At 46.4% G+C, this 11296-nt stretch overlaps 1 protein-coding gene and 1 long non-coding RNA gene across 8 annotated transcripts in view; one reads left to right on the top strand and one right to left on the bottom strand.

The window, feature by feature from the left end:
- Positions 1-4887: 4887 nt before the first annotated feature.
- LOC115251428 (uncharacterized) lies at positions 4888-9312 on the bottom strand. 2 transcript variants are annotated; one of them, XR_003889989.1, is made up of 4 exons: positions 9213-9312; positions 8064-8218; positions 6614-7377; positions 4888-5802 (listed from the first exon to the last, which is right to left on the bottom strand). It is a non-coding gene; the product is annotated as an uncharacterized lncRNA (long non-coding RNA). The 2 variants fall into 2 exon arrangements; XR_003889988.1 differs by lacking the exon at positions 4888-5802 and having other exon boundaries at positions 6466-7377.
- The window catches only part of pitpnm3 (PITPNM family member 3), a 48659-nt gene continuing 45544 nt past the window's right edge, over positions 8182-11296 (top strand). For all 6 annotated transcript variants that reach the window (XM_029843721.1, XM_029843720.1, XM_029843719.1 and 3 more), the window contains exon 1: positions 8182-9083. In XM_029843721.1, coding sequence (XP_029699581.1) covers positions 9059-9083 — 25 coding nt within the window. In that variant the 5' untranslated portion in view covers positions 8182-9058. The remainder of the gene's footprint in view (positions 9084-11296) is intronic.

Here is an 11296-nt window from a genome sequence, read left to right as displayed (position 1 = left end):
TGGAGCCTTATTAGACCTTTTATTATTGCCCTCATTGTGAACTGAGTTTTAAACCTCCTTGGGATTATTCACACCCGTACCATCTGCTTTTAAACTGTTTCATTTTTTAGTGTATAACCAGAGCTGTAATCTTAGGTGGTTAAAGATAATCCTAATTTAAACTACCTATTTTTATCTTTCCTTTCCACTGCTTTTGTGGATTTCTGTATTTTTTATCCCCCACTGAGCCCAACAAAACTACGGCCACCAGTCCACAGACTGGGATAATGGCGCAATGTGCAGGTTCCTTCTGCAGAATAAAGAACCTGTTGTCTCTTTGGAGCAGCCTGAAAGGTACAGAGGGGGCACGCGCAGATGTGCCCTGCCAGTCACTGAATGACTGCTGTTTGATGACGTGTGGATGGAGAACTAGTTTTGTATGGGAAGACATTTTCAAAGTGCAAAAAGGGCTTCATTTGCTGTAAATATTGCATTTTGTGATTTTCCTGCCTCTAAAAAAGCTGAAAGCTGGACATGGCTTCACAGTCTGGAAGTCCCACACTTGCATTAATAATGAAATTGAAGATTCTGCTGTCTTTTGTAGGTCAAAACCTGTAGCAACTTTCAGTACAACCCATTTTATTGTATCACTGAACTTTAAACCATCTTTATGCAAGCACTTAATAATAGGCAACTTTTTACAGGGATTGGCTCCAACCACCTTTCTCTCCATGCAGAAGGGGGATTCTGTCCCATCAGACTTTCATCGCACATCTCTTCCAAGGAGACCTTGCGGTCACAAGGATTATGCGATCATTCCTTTTTTAGTGATACCCAAAAACATCCATCCATCCATCCACTCATCTCACCGCTGTTTGACCTTGATGTTTTTTCTCTGGCTCACAATGGTAGAAATCAACAATTGATAAATGAGCAGCCCCCACGAGGGGCTTTTGTTTAAAGTACTGAAAATAGGTGCGCTATTAATCTCTGCTTGAGGAATGGCTTTAATCAGGCAGCTCCAGGGATTCATTTATTGGAAAGAATTAACTTTCAATTATGTGTACGAAATATCGCCTGAGGTTCTGCACCAGTGAGCTCTGACACAGAGGTTAGAAATAACTCATCTCTGCAGAATCCATCAATTCTGCTCTCCTGATGCCGTATTTGTGGCGGTAAATAAAGCAGTTTATCAAGTACAGTGAGAAAGTAAAGGCGACGTTTGGTGAGCTGCCGACGAGAGGTGCTGGCCTGGATCCAGTCCTGCTCCTCTCAGAAGGCGCAGTACGGCTGGCAGGAGGATCAGATGCGGCAGACGGAGGAGGCGCTCTGTCAGACAGCAGTGACAGCGAGGGGTCTGTGTCTGACAGCAGCGGGCTCACTCTCGGCAGCATGGTGGTCGCGAGGAGGTCTGTTCTGCCAAAGCGTTTAAACCATTCTGACAGCGGAAAGACTTCACAGAGCAGCATTTTTAGGATTTTCCTTCATAGTTCATAGAGAATTGTTCGAAGAGGAGGCCACGGCATCACACTAAATGGCCCCCATTGCTGTCAGGGATTTAATCCAAACTCACTAAATGTGGAGCAGGTCAGCTCCACTGAAACCTGCTCCGGTGAAGCAAACGGTGGCATATTTGCCAGGATTTGTCTCCGTTCCTGTAGACAGACGAGTGGGTGGTATCAAGGAGGCGAAGGCGAGAGCTGAGCCGCAGAATCCCGAGAACACGGTCGGCCAGGAAAAGGTCACCTGCGATCGAGCCGGTATTTATAGCGCGCTTCGGTCTGGTGGTGTTTACTCATGCGGCGTCTGCTCCTCGTGACCTTTAACCTCATTTGAAATGGTTCAGCACAGGCCGGTGGACAAGATGGTTGTAAAATGTGTTTACTGAGCAAAGAGAACAGGAAGTGAGGAAATGCTGCACTTCTGCCTCTGTTCTGGGACCCAGGCAGGAGCAACAGGTGGGTCTATTTGCACTTAAAATCTCTGATGTGTTCTGAAGGTGGAGATGAATAGCTTTCCACACCACATTTTTACATAGTTTTTATTAGTATTTAGAAATAAAACATCTAGGTCCCTGTCGAAAGTCCCCACAGAGATCCTCCGCTCTTTGGCTTCAGCCGCATAAACCCTGGAAGTAAGTGAGGCAGGGTGTGAAAGGACTAAAACCGCAGCCATTAGCACATCCAAAGTACCAGGGTCCCCCTGGTACTAACTGGCAGAACGACAGTGACTCATATATCACATGTCCACCAAACCTGTGTTTTAAAGCAAAAACAAGAAGTCAAGCAACAAGTCTGAATGAAAAGACCGCGTGAGTCCGCAGACTTGTCCACACACATCCTTGAATCCCAGTGGCTTTAAACTCAGCCCGGCCTGCCGGCTATTATAGCTGCACCATCAGCATCCACCTGAATCACGTGACTGGCTCCATCCCAATTCGTTTCAGCCCAGTCAATAAAACAAGGTTTCCCGAGTTTATGAGTTGATTTTTGGCTCATAAATATTACCAAGGGCTTGCATCAGTACATTTCAGACCACCTACTGCTGCAGCGAGTCTCCTTTCAATTAGCTGCTCCACTCCTCCATAACTCCCGTAATAATGAAAAAGAATTTTTTAATATTGTCCCTCGCAGTGGGCGCGCCTGATTAACTGGCATGGATGGTGCTTCTGTTCGTGCTGTAGCCATCCTTTAAAAGCCCTCCCCCCAAAAAAACCTTGATAACCATTCAATGACCTAAATGGACTAACTGTACTGTCAAATAATGCATTTGTGTGCCAACAGAATATTGATGCACAACAGAGTTCGCTTCCCTCCTTGTGGGGACAGAAACTGGCATCAAAGTGTTTGATGTTGACCAAAGAGGTTGGCAGTTGGGAATCATCCGGTTCGAGGCAGAATTGTTTCATCCAGCTGCTTTATTGAGTCGGCTTCCTGTGCAGAAAGCTGAGGATTGGTGTCGTCCCCTTTTACGTTAGAATAGCGCGATAAGTTAGCCGCCAGCATACTGAAATGTTTTAATGTCTCGCTCCTTTGATATATTCTGTGGGCTTCATTATTAAATCACAAACAGGGTGAGTTGAGGCGGGGCGGCACGACAGAGAGGCACTTTGCTTTGTGAGGGCTGTGCTAAATATAGCACAGAGAGCGCCATCTCAGGAGCCAGACTGATTTGTCCAAACAGAGAGGATTAAAATGCCAAACCACGGCAACGCCCAGCTGAGCCCCCGACCACGCAGAGGGAAGGCGGGAAAAAGCACTTAATTTTGTACAAGTCCCACAGATTATACCCCTTAGCTTCATACTGTAGCAGGTGCAGGAAGGGTCTCTGGACAATCGCCACCCTGCACTGGTTAGTCTCATCTTCCCTTTAGTCACCATTAACACTGTTTATGCAACATCTACCTGCAGGTCACGACACCGTCAGAACCCCCCCCCCCCCCCCCCCCCCAGAGTGGTGGTCAGCTGACAGCTTCTGTATTTCAAAGCTGCTCATTAGCCATCCTTTAAACAAAGAAAACTCATGGTTGAATTAACAAACGCAATGGAAAACCAGGATTTTTTCCCCTGCCTAGAATGTTTAGAAAGGAAATGCTCGCTCTGGGAGGATCATGCAGGGGTTATGGTTCACTTTGTGGGTTTCTGCTGTTCAGCGTTTCCCTCCCACTCACTAGTTTGCATATTTCGCTGAATTTTTAATCTGCTGCAGTGTGGCCAACTAATTGTTGGGACCACTTACTAAAGCCAACGTTTTGACTATTCTGGTCCATCCAAAATATATATTTTACGTCAGCGATGATCAAATCTATGGAACTCCAACTATGAGGATTTTGCCGATAAACTGTGGAATCGCCCCCCGTTTCCACTCTCTCATTCTGTCCGATATCAGTGAAGCATTGGAGCCACAGTCGGGAGAGAATCTACCCAATTATCTCGAAGCTTCAGAGAGAGAAAACACCCACGGAGTCACGAACACCCCCTGCTAGTCTGCCGCGCAACACCGACCTGTCTGCATGATCAGATGGTAATGAGCAGCCTCTGTTGTTGTCACGTCAACCTTCCCAGTAGATGTTGTTGATTCTGATTTTATTAGGAAGACGGAGGGAGAAAAAACTTAAGTCTAGAAGAACTTAAGAACTTAAGTCTAGCCAAAAAAGAGGGGGGGGGCATTAAATAAAATATGACGACTCACACTGCGGCAGACGCCGTGACTTGCAGCACTCCTTCACGGTTACAGTTTAGTTTATTGTGTCTGCTCATATGTGCTGAAATGGTTGAGCTTAAATTGGGGGTGGGGGAGAAGTTCTGATCCATTGTCTGTATGCTGCAGCCACACCTCCGATTTATTAGTGCCTTTGCATTAAGCTGCGCACCGACATGACCCTCATTAAAAAGAGTTATGGACCCCCCCACTGTTAGGTTCTAACGACCTGAAACATGAGAAAAACAAATGAGGCAAAGACAACAGTTTTGAATTTTACTTGCAAGAACGGAGAGGTGTGCTCAGTTACAGATCTCCAACACGTTCTGACGCACAACTTCCGCCATCCTTCTTTCATTGAAATTAGGAGGTCCCTAGTTACACAGAATTCAAATGTGCCTAAAGGGAGGGGGAAACACAAGATAACAGGTCCCATACAAAGCAAAAGACTGTAAATCATAATGGTGAGATTGTACGTACAGTAGGTCTTCACTGTTTTGATTAGCTTAGCTCGCAAACAGCACATTCTTCCATATCGGACAGATTAAAAGAACAGCTCCTGGGTCATGCTCTGCAGCTCTGTCTCCAGTCAATGTCACTTCCCCACAGCAGCTGCATTTCTGTCGCCCTTGACCAGAGAAGTACGAGTTCACACGTCAAGCATCATGAACATTAAGCATTAGCAAATAATAAGAAACATTAAGTAATGAGAATCAATATAACAAGAATAAAGAATATAACAAGGTAAAAGCAAATAAGAGATAACTTTAATATAATGGATCTAACACCCACCAATGCATCTGTGCTATGAATGTCAGACAATGTCATGAGTTGGCTTCAATGCTTTTTCTAAGGAGTTGCTTTGAGTCATTTCAGAGCATAAAAGATGATTGACAGCTGTGGGATCCGAACCCTGGAGCTCCAAATGACACCAGAGGTCCAGATCGATTTTTTTTACACCAGATTTTCAGGGGAAAAGTCCAGGATTTCTGGTTTTAGTTTTGAATTGAAGTGTAATATCTCCCTGTTCCCAGAACACTACTTGCATTCGGTTGAATTTAGATTGCTTTCGTTCTGAGCGGAGCTGTGGCAGATGAGATTGCGGAGCAGCATAGGCGGACATTAGTCAGGTTAATCTTTATTGTTCATCTCTGCCAATTCCACTGGGAAAGTTAGTCCAGTGTGGCGAGACCATTACAATATTAACGGGGGAGATTATAAGATTATCATCCTCTCTTTGCACTTATCTCCACTCTCCTGAGGATTACGCTCGCCGTTCTGACATCGGAATCTAAAAACAAATTAATTGCATATGGTGTCGTCCAAAACAGCGCAGCTATTCTGTCTTCATCCTTTTTTTTTGTAATCTGAAGTTGTCAGAGCAGACTGGAAGCCCTGCAGATGGCCGAGGGGACGTAAAGATGTGCCAGGACCCTCCTTTGACGGGACAGGAAGTGACTGCAGGAGTTAGCCCCGGCCGGGCTATACGTGGGCGTCTGAATCTGTGCCGCGCTTTCACAGGCGCCGACTCGGCGTGTGTCTCTTCAGTGGGGTGGGGGGGGGGAAGCATGAAGAGCGATCCTCAGGCTCAGAGAAAAGAGAAGCACTGCCTTCACACTGGCACTGAGGGGCAAACATAAAGCAGAAGCAGCTTTGTTCATTTTTGAAACCTACATAAATGTTTCATTTTAATGACTTCGATTTTTTTTAAAAAGCCTTGACTATTCTTTTTTTCTTCTGTCTGCTGATACTAAACTGTGGACCTTTGCTGATTTGCATTCACAAACACAGTTAAGAGTTAGCAGTATTTTTACACGGTGTTATCACAGGGTGCTCTGTCAAGGGTCGACCTTGATGCCAGCATTTGCTGCTTATCAGAGTCCCTTTCAGACAGGACAAAGTATGATGAGAGTTCCATTCATGCTATAGGTGGACCTCCCAGGGTCAGTGAATCACAGCTGCTTTGAGGCGTTTGGGCCCCTTTTCTATCTGCTCAAGTCAGATGGAATATTATTACTGGCCGTGCAATCGCCATCTGTTCAAGGTCAGAGTTAATGTTCCATTGTCCTGAGGATCTTCGCTGTATGGAGCCACAGCGCGCTAATGATCCCCTTCAGTACATTCAGCACATTTAGTTTTGCCATGTGGGGGTCACAGAGAGTCACATCTTTGCTCCATTGACATTGGGTGTCTGGAGGGATTCTAGGATGGGGCAGTTCATCAGGGATCTAAGCTAGCCCACAAAGACACAGGCTTTCAACTTTAAAACCCAGGAACTTCCTGCAATTAATATATTACCCATAGACTTAGTAATTTAATTATATTATGACGAGAATAAATGGAACATAATAATCAAGTCATTCACACTTGTGGGGTATTAGCCTCTCCAGTTCAATAATGCGTGTCAAAGGGTGTCAGATCCATTGGTGCCCACCCCAGGTTTGCTGTTCCTCCAGGAGACAGGCCAGCACACCCAGCAGGAGGACCTTCTGGGCACCCCCTCAGATGTAACTGCTGTTTGGCACCAGGATGAGCTCCCAGGACTCTGTCAATCCATGTACTGGCGAAAGGATCACGGGTGCCTCCTTGACAACTCTTGGCGCAGAGTTTGTCAGCAGTTCCTGGCTGGTGGGGGGTGCGGGGGTGGGGTGTCACCGGCGGCTCTCCTATTTCCCAGACCTGAAACCAATCTAACACCTGCATCACTGCAGCCAGGCTGCATCACAGACTGTTCAGGAGATTATTGATGTCCTAATCCAGGTGTGGGAGATCTCCCAGGGGTCCATCCCTTATCTCATCAGGAGCGTCTGTGTTATAGAGTGCACACAGGCACATAGAGGCCAGACATATTACTGTTCAAGATTTTTATGGTCTTCATGGCTTGGTTGAACTTTATAATCCCTGATGTCATAAATTGATCGGAGGGACAGAATCTTTAATTCTAGCTTTTATTATGTGATCATGGGCTTGTTGTCAGGCTGGTAGTCTTGGAAAGGTGGGGATTTCCCTTTGCTCATTTTCCTTACTGCGTATGTGCCTAGTAGAGTTCATGATGTTGCGTGCACATCTCTTTCCGGACACGAATTCAGCCTCAGGCATTTTCCTCTATCAATATTAATTTATGTGAATCCAGTTGTCAGATGTCACTATGAACAGAGGCATGGCTCAGAGACCATATTAGTCGACCATTTGAAGCCACTGGGTAAAGAAAGAGAAGAACAATCAGCAGATGAAGCGTCGGTTTGATAAAAGACAATCAGCAAAAATGTATGTTTGTGTTAAATCTGCTCATGAAAACATTTATATTACTGATGTGTTTGTGTGCTTTTACTTTGAACAATTGCCTACATGCAGACTGATGCTTTTGGAAATTTATTTTAAAGCTTTTGGGACTATCTGTCAAGAGCTGTATGAATGTTGATATTTGCGGAGAGCAATCAAACTCTGAAACTCTTCTGAAACTCGCGGAATACCAAATGGATCTGCTCGGAAGGAAAGAATGAAAAAAAATCATCAACACTTCTTTCCATTTCTGAGGCGCCGTGTGTTTGGGGACATAGCAAAGCTCCCAATTGGCTGTTAACTTGCGGACTACACAATTACAAGCCCCGGCAATAAAAAAGGGAATTAGCATGAAATGCGCTCATATGCAAAGATGTTAATCATTTCTCCTGCGAGTCGTCAGGATTGGTTCCGGTGCGGCTGGTGTCGTTATTCCTGGTTGTTTAGCTTCATCTTCCTGCAGCTGTGACATTGGAAAAGATGTGCTAACAAGGTCAAAACTGGGTTGTTTTTAATTAGAACTAAGAGGATGCTTTTATGTGCAACCCCCCCCAAAACAAAACAGCAGATTACTAATAAAGCTTTTGGAGTTTGTGTGCTACCTGGGAGCCACCTGATGCTGCAGTGATGGTTAGTTGAGGGGGGGCCATAGCTTCCCCCCAGAAGCTGCAGTAATTTATTGCCCCCCTGCTCTTCAACCTCGTGTCTTTTCCATATCTTGCAGCAGCAAATTAATTAGGGAAGAGCCTGTACAGCACTGTCGGATTGGCATTGTTATGATTGCATGTGCATTGGAAGCTGTTTCACATGTTTAATTCATGCAATTTTCCCGTGAAATCATGTAGATAGTCTTCTATTCGTCAGCAGCATGGATATACATCAAGTTTGCCCCAAGATCTATTTCATATGCATGTAGATCGACGCACCTGCTGAATGTGTTTTCTGAAATTTGCATATGCTCTTTGCGCATCCCACCTTGCTTAAAGGAAAATGTGCTGGTTTGCAGTGTGACATCACAGCGACTTGACGGAATTAACCAATGTTAAAAGGAGTCGTAACAACAATCTTGTGAAGTCACCTGGAAAGCCGATTTTTTTTGCCCACTGTGTATACTCATTCAGTCTCATTTTGGGTGTTGGACGGACGCCCTTGAGTCGTGCAGCGCGCACCGCTGGAGGCGATCGAGCTGCAGAGCTCAGAGGAACTCCGGCTTCATAGCGGACAGGAGTCAGAAGCGAGAGTTGGGTGGGCAAGACATGTGAGCCAAGTCTGCACAGACACACAAAGTATGTCTGCAGCAGAGGCGCGTCGACCCTCTGAGAGATTTGCCAAAGGTGACTGAGAACGGCGCAGAGGATCCTCCCGATCTCCTACTGCGTCCACGTTTTCGCTCCTTTATCATCGTCTCCGCGCCGATCGAATCGCTTCCCCCACGCCTGCTTCCAGCCTCCCTTCTGCCGAGGCAGGCGTCAAGGTGCAGCGGAGCAGGAGGATGGAGGAAGCGCCGCTTTAATCATCCCTGCGCAAAAACCGGCAACGACGCGACGGACGGACGGGCGAAAGATAGAGAGACAGAGAACAAGAGAGAGAGAGAACCATGTCAAAGGAGCCGAGGGGAAGAGGTAAGAGTGCGCGCGTGCTTCCCTTCGCACGGGTTTATGACGAGTGCGTCTCGTGCCGAAGGTTGTTGGCGCGCGTGGCGGTGCGTTGGATGGACGGCAAATCTGTTGGAATGCGCCGCGGTCACTCACCGCGGACCTGCGTGTGTCAAACACTCCGGTCACCGTCCGCCAGACAGGCTGTCCTGTTCGCCTCTGTGCTCGCAGGTGTTGCGGCAAAGTGTTCGGCCCGGCAGGATTTTGCGTGGCGGCGCGGGGGGAGAAACGCAGGAAAACGGCTAATTGGCCAAATTACGTACAGCTGTTGTGAACCGCACACCTGCAGTCTGATGTCACCGCTGGCTGCCGCCGAGCTGCCGTCTACGCGTCGAGATGATGCTATTTTTAGTAACACCTACAAAAATCACAATCCGACTGCAAAGTTAAAAATAAAGTGGAAATAAGAATAATATATCACTAGTGGCGCGCAATGTCGGAGAGGGAGGGCGACTCGGAGTTCATAACGGGGTTGAGTGATATTTTATAATAGCAGGTTTTCACCCACATTATTCATTCTTTTACAATCACAGCCCTTTGAAGGAGGGAGATGTTCATTTGTTGCACATTATGTTGCTGCTCCAACGGGCCACCTGTTGCAATAAGCCTCATGGGTTTCCAGTTTTGGGATAATGGCACTAAGTCATGATGGTGCCCCAAGGAGGGAAACTCGCAGAGTTTTTCCTGCGTCCGTACACATCCGGGCTGCTGCCGAGCCTTTGAGCAAGCGGCTGAAAGATTCAGGCTCCTGTCCGTGCGATGTGACCTTTGTGCCGACTCTGACCTTTTCCGTGAGTGGGAGGAAAAACACCTGCGGGGAAATATCAGATCACTAATAACATCAGATGGGCCACGATTGGGAGCTTTGATTAAATGATTGCAGATTCTAATCATGAGTGGCATCCTTAAATACATGTTTTATCCCGAGGGCTGGGATCATGCTGCGTCTACTGATTTTTGCTTAAATCCCGGGCATAAACACCTTTCAGCGTTCAAACGCACCTTTGCTTCAAACGTGTTGGCAGCTGCATCTGCAAGGGCGTATCCAACATTTTCATGTGGAAAACCAGAGTATGACCCCGATCCTTCCCGTCTGATCAGGGATAACCTCTTAGAGTTTCCTTTTTCTACTCCCTAAAAATACCCCCCTTTTTCCTGGAGCCGTCCCGATCCACAGACCTCGCCCTCGCTGACGTGACAGCGGGGTGTCAATCGTTATGATAATGGAAGGTGACAGCCGCTGCCTCTGCTTTCTCGAGGCAGTTTTGAAGTCAGCAGCGATTCATCGTTTAAGAAATATTGGCAGCGTCAGTAGAGCTCGACATTGAGCAAACACTGACAGCACAGCAGATTCACCACGATGCACGCGCTGCTCGGAAAGGATAAATGGGTCTCGTGATGCAAATATACCGGTAGGAGGAAATTGAATGGAGATGCTCCCAGTCCTTCAGCCATTTCTGTTTGTTTACATGAAGGTTTTTAATGAACCTGAGTACGTATTGCATTTTGCACATAAAAATGTTTTTTCCTGCCGCTAAGGTCAAACTGTTCTTCGAGAGCTCCACTCAGGGTTGGTAATTGCTGAACTCCAAGGCTGTTGGGCCTTTTTTTGTCTTTGCTTTGGATGTGAGCAATTAAGGCTACCATGACCTGGATGGCTAACAACCAACGCCGACAACGGGGATTTTCATTTTTAAAAGCAATTTAAACAAGACAGTTGTGGGTCTCTGATTGTATAAAAGTACGTTTTATGTTACCGTTTTGAACTATATGTCCCCCCCAGTTAATCTTAATTATATTGCACCCAGCTGTGCTGTGAAACTCACTCTCTAATGGAAGTCACACCACCCGGCGCCACATTTTCAGCCGAGCTCCGTAAAATCATCTTAACCCTGAGATGCTCCTCTGGGCCGGAAACAGATTGATGGCAACTTACTGCAAGTGCGAGGCGATGACTGACACAGGCGTATCTCTGGCATGTAACGTGTGATGAAATGATGCTTGACCTGCAGCGCGTGAAGTCATCACAAATAAAACCAAGCCACCAAACACTGGACAGAGTTTCAAGTAAGCAGATCTCTTATCTCCGCCTTCCTCATTTAGAAAAACCCTGAGGGGGAACCAAATTCAGTAGAGTGCAAATTACTGTGTTACAAATCAAAGCGACTATGAATCTCAAC

Source organism: Takifugu rubripes, chromosome 11 (genome assembly GCF_901000725.2).
Source record: "Takifugu rubripes chromosome 11, fTakRub1.2, whole genome shotgun sequence".
Classification (NCBI taxonomy): Eukaryota; Metazoa; Chordata; class Actinopteri; order Tetraodontiformes; family Tetraodontidae; genus Takifugu; species Takifugu rubripes.
This window is presented reverse-complemented; position numbering and strand designations above follow the sequence as displayed.